General features: G+C 34.2%; 1 protein-coding gene across 1 annotated transcript; it reads left to right on the forward strand.

The window, feature by feature from the left end:
• Window positions 1-11: 11 nt before the first annotated feature.
• On the forward strand, window positions 12-5,013 carry LOC134236687 (argininosuccinate synthase-like). Its single transcript, XM_062718861.1, has 8 exons — window positions 12-150; window positions 400-484; window positions 588-652; window positions 810-883; window positions 1,377-1,434; window positions 4,140-4,296; window positions 4,524-4,589; window positions 4,772-5,013. The coding sequence occupies exons 1-8, from the start codon at window positions 12-14 to the stop codon at window positions 4,815-4,817; spliced, it is 690 nt and encodes a 229-aa protein (XP_062574845.1). The 3' UTR covers window positions 4,818-5,013.
• The last annotated feature ends 281 nt before the right edge of the window (window positions 5,014-5,294 follow it).

A 5,294-nucleotide genomic window follows, 5' to 3' on the forward strand; every position in this document is an offset into this window, starting at 1 on the left:
CCTCTAAGTTTATGACATTTTCTTACAGCTACGAGTCGGGTGTTTTGGAGGATCCAGCTAAACACGCCCCTCCCGGCATTTACCAGATGACGGTAGATCCAGAACAAGCCCCCGATCAAGCAGAGAAAATCCTCATCTCCTTTAAAAATGGTACTCTTATATTGTAAAACACTCAAAGCTTTTTTTTTTCAAAATAAATACAGAAAATTAAAAAATAGGAAAAATTAATCAATATGCACTGTATATCGATAGAAAAAAAAGTTTTTTGAATGTACATAGTGCCATGAATCTTAGAGAATATTGAGGTACAAAATCTTTTTAAGCTCTCAAAATTTACCTGCTTCTGTTTTATTTATGAATAAATAATAATAATACACGAAATGTTTTGTTTATTTACAGGTTTGCCTGTTCATGTTAAGAATTTAGGAAACAACACGGAAAAGAATAAACCACTTGAAATTTTCTCTTACATGAATGAATTAGGGTATTTGTAATATTAAACTTAAAATGCTTACTGAAAATATTACGAATTGTAAAACTGCAAAATACTTCTTTCCGTAAACAATGTATTTTTCATATAATTCTAGTGGAAAGCACGCCATCGGAAGAATAGACATAGTAGAAAACAGATTCATTGGAATGAAGTCTAGAGGTAACATTCAAGTATATATATATATATATATGTACATGTACTAGTAGAATTTCAAATCTAGCATATACCTTATCCGTGCATTTTATTCTTTTTCATTATTAAATAGAAATATATTTTATAATGATGTTTTGATTGGTTTTTGATTTTTTTTCCCTAGGTCTTTATGAAACACCTGGTGGAACTATTATACTAGCTGCACATATGGACATTGAGCTGTTTACCTTAGATAGGGTAACGTTTTTGATGTTGCTTAATCAAGGAAAAAAATATTGCAAATTGTATGATTGAATAATTCCTATTACCGTAAATGAAATCTAACATTGTAAAAACCACAAGTTATGTTCACTTGGAAGTGACTTTAAAACGAACACAGCATTTTTCTTTCTTTTTTTCAAAATCAAACAATATTTTTTTTATACAAATGTAAGTTATTAAGATGGCAAAAGAAAAGGACCAGTTGTTCAAGTTCTTGATTCTGGGTCTTTTCAGCGCTGGCATTTTTGGTTTGAAATTGAACAGCTGGCTATGTTTTGCCCCACAAGCTTGTATCATTTAATCATAAGCTGTATTAGAATAATTGAAGATTCTTTAGTCATTAGGGTGATATAACAATTAACCCCCGAATTGCACATTTCCCCTTGCCCACCTGACATTCAGAATATTGTAGTCCGTGGGTAGCTTAATTTTCAGCACTATTCAAAGCGTTTCAAATTATTACTTTCAGGAAGTACGGAAAATAAAACGGAATCTCGATATCTCCTTCTCAGATCAAGTGTATAAAGGTATAGTATCACATAAACCACAACGTGTCTAGGGGTACGGTAATTATCATAATATCTAATTAAAAAATGCATCCCGCAATGCCATGGGCCCTGAGTATATACCGGTATAAGTATCCATAATGATTCCTTTTGGGGGGAAAAAATTGACAGTTAAAACCACAGGCCTTTAGTTCGCTTAGAAAAAATTTGAGGTGTTGAAAAAAAAAATTTAAGCGATCCAAAGGCCTGTGGTTAAAACAAATAGAATGGTTAAACATTGGCATCTGCTCAATAGGGAAACAAAAACGAATACATTAAATCATTTAATTAACTACATGCAAATAGTAAAAAGAATTAACGCTTAAATCTAACAATACATAGTCCAACTTGATGTCTGCACAACGTCTGCTGTCCATGAATCCAAGAAAAAAAGCACATTATTTCACAGCTGTAAACTTAATTTTCACAATACTTGAATTTGAATGACCACAATTTCACAATTAAACCGCGAAAACTACACTCACTGCTGCAGATAAAATTTCCGTATAGAATTAATTAAAACTGAAATATTTCTAGGCTTTATTTGAAATACATTTTCAGATCGAAGTTTCACTATTGGATAATCCAACACGCATAAAAAAATCTGCATCTCCCTAACACTGCTGCGATCAATACCCCAGTATATCCTCAAAAATTGAATTCAAATAAAACATTTCTAGATATCATTTGCTTATCTGTATTTTGTCAGGAAGAATGTTCATTTCTGGGACAAAGTTTGGCTTAATTTTTCCTTGACTATTTTCTGTTTCCAGATGCATTTATTTTATCATTTTTGTTTCCTCTTTTGGTTCATTAGATTTTGATTCTGTCGTACATGTATGTATACATACTCTCTCTATCTGAGGAAACGGAAGCCTTTACAACGCAGGTTATAAACTGATATTGAAGCATCGCATGCTTTTTAGCTCACCTGAGCCAAAAGCTCAAGTGAGCTTTTCTGATCAAAATTTGTCCGTTGTCTGTCGTTGTCGTTGGCGTCGTTGGCGTTGTCGTTGTTGGCGTTGTTGTAAACTTTTCACATTTTCATCTTCTTCTCAAGAACCACTGGGCCAATTTCAACCAAACTTGCTACAAAGTATCCTTGGGTAAAGGGGATTCAAGTTTCTTCAAATGAAGGGCCACGCCCTTTTCCAAGGGGATATAATTATGAATTAGAAAAAAATTAATGGCATTTTTAAAAAATCTTCTTCTCGAGAACCACTGGGCCAGGAAAGATGAAACTCATGTGGAATCATCCTCAGGTAGTGTAGATGCAAATTTGTTCAAATCATGACCCCCCAAGGGTAGGGTGGGGCCAAAATGGCCGATCAAAGTTTTAAACAGGAATATATAGGGAAAATCTTTAAAAATCTTCTTCTCAAGAACCACTGGACCAGGAAAGATGAAACTCATATGAAATCATCCTCAGGTAGTGTAGATTCAAGTTTGTTCAAATCATGACCCCCAGGGGTAGGGTGGGGCCAAAATGGCCGAATAAAGTTTTACATATGAATATACAGGAAAAATCTTTAAAAATTTTGTTCTTCAAGAACCACTGGACCACGGAAAGATGAAACTCATGTGGAATCATCTTTAGCTAGTGTAGATTCATGTTTGTTCAAATAATGACCTCCTGGGTAGGGTGGGGCCAAAATGGCTGATCAAAGTTTAACATAGGAATATATAGGAAAAATCTTTAAAAATCTTCTTCTCAAGAACCACTGGACTAGGAAAGATGAAACTCATGCTGAATCATCCTCAGGTAGTGTAGATTGAATTTTGTTAAAATCATGACCCCGGGGGGTAGGGTGGGGCTAAAATGGCAAATCAAAATTTTACATAGGAATATATAGGAAAAATCTTCTTCTCAAGAACCATTGAGACAGGAAAGATGAAACTTATGTGGAATCATCCTCAGATAGTGTAGATTCAAGCTTGTTCAAATCATGACCCCCCAGGGGTAGGGTGGGGCCAAAATGGCCGATAAAAGTTTTACATAGGAATATCTAGGGAAACCTTTTAAAATCTTGTTTTCAAGTACTTTAAAGCCATGCTTAGTGATATTTATAGGGAATCATCCTCAGGTAGTGTAGATTCAAGTTTGTTCAAATCATGACCCCCTGGGAGGTTAAAATTCAAGCCCTCCCCCCAGCAAACTTTCAGCTCTGATCTGATGTGTGATTTTTCCTGGCCAGTTGCTCAGGTGAGCGATGTGGCCCCTGGGCCTTTGTTTTAAAAATACTATTCCAACAAAATTCACCTGCAACACTACCTTTAGACTAAAGACCTTAAAATTGTTCTTTGCTTCTGGAAAACAATGGTTTTCAACAAATAATAACTATGTACATGTTCCCCTATAACTTACCTATGACTGCCCATTCTGTAAACAGTGAACTTGTCGTTGTATGTGTGCTACATGACAAAATCAATTCTTAATATCTGCTACCAAATTTGTAAAATCTTTACTGTAATTAATTCTCAGAACAAGGAAATCATGATTTGAGTAGGAGAAAGGCAAAAAACTCTCCTTTCTCACAGAATGGACAGTTTTCGTCCTTTCTCCTTTACATAAACAACTTTGTATATAACACGGTGTATATCATCATGACACAAGTAAAGAACCATTTTATTGTATGTAACAAGTTGTATAAGACTTATACATGTAAGGACTGATTTGTTTTGATTAGGGTTTTGGTTTAGTCCAGAATGTGAGTACACGCGCGCCTGTATTCAGGGGAGCCAAAATCACGTGACTGGTAACGTCACTGTCAAACTGTATAAAGGAGGGGTGTACATTCTAGGCCGGGAGTCACCATTATCTCTTTACAATGCAGAACTCGTCAGGTGAAGCAACTCAATTTTTTTCGCAATAAATGTAAAATTTAACATATAAAGTGGGTATAGGGAATGGAAAGAAATTTTTTTTTTAAAAATTTGTAACAAATAAAACTTCAAGGAAAAAAAATAAGACACTGAATGAGAGGAATTATCATAAGAAATGCGGAATACGTATTGTATGGAAATAGGGGTCGTTCATTTTTGTGCTCAAAAGTACTTGTTTCGTTTGACAGTATGGATGTACAAGGTGACTATGAACCAACAGATGCAGGTGGATTCATCAAAATCAATGCATTACGGTAAAAAAAAGAAAAAAGCAATTTCATTTCCTAATTGTTGAAAAGAAAGAAGAGAGAAAGAAGTCTTTCTGCTAATTTGTTATCTTGGGAGAAAATAAGGGGGTTATATGGTTTCATATTATCATGTTGCAATGAAATATAAAAGAAGATAGGCTACATTGATGATTTAGATTTCGTTTCAGATTGCAAGAGTATTGTCGTCTGCGGCAGAATCAAACAGGGAAATGAAAGTCATCCTCTCATACACGCAGATGTAAATCTGTAAAGCATCGCTGCGGAAGATTAGTGTTGGATTTTTTTTATAAATGATGTTCATCTACTAGATGTGTTTTTTCTTCTGATTGCTGTACATATCCATAATTTTCGCTTTGCATAGTAGTATTAGAATGTCTACTTCAAAAATGATAAACTATTACCGTAATCTGTCAACATTTGTTTTTATTGCTTCGTGATTCTCATATAAATATATAAAATTTTATAAATATGTATAAAAACATACATCACATGTTATTCACTTGCACATTCGAACGAGTCGGGCAACTAAAATTACATTCAAGCGATTAAAGCATCTTTACAGCGTAAAATTAAATAACAAATGATCACCACAATTTCACCAGCACAACAGTGTCGAGCAGTTATTTACAAAAAAACTAATGCTACCTCTGAAAGTGATGATCCCGTTTATTACAATAAATTCCACTCATC

Source organism: Saccostrea cucullata, unplaced genomic scaffold, assembly GCF_032062105.1.
Source record: "Saccostrea cucullata isolate Sc308-1 unplaced genomic scaffold, CSIRO_AGI_Scuc_v1 ctg22932, whole genome shotgun sequence".
Taxonomy (NCBI): Eukaryota; Metazoa; Mollusca; class Bivalvia; order Ostreida; family Ostreidae; genus Saccostrea; species Saccostrea cuccullata.

Coding starts and splice junctions, on each gene's coding strand:
- LOC134236687 (XM_062718861.1), top strand. CDS start 12: ATGACATTTTCTTACAGCTACGAGTCGGGTGTTTTGGAGGATCCAGCT. Junction 151..399: donor CCTCATCTCCTTTAAAAATG/GTACTCTTATAT, acceptor GTTTATTTACAG/GTTTGCCTGTTCATGTTAAG. Junction 4,590..4,771: donor ATCAAAATCAATGCATTACG/GTAAAAAAAAGA, acceptor ATTTCGTTTCAG/ATTGCAAGAGTATTGTCGTC.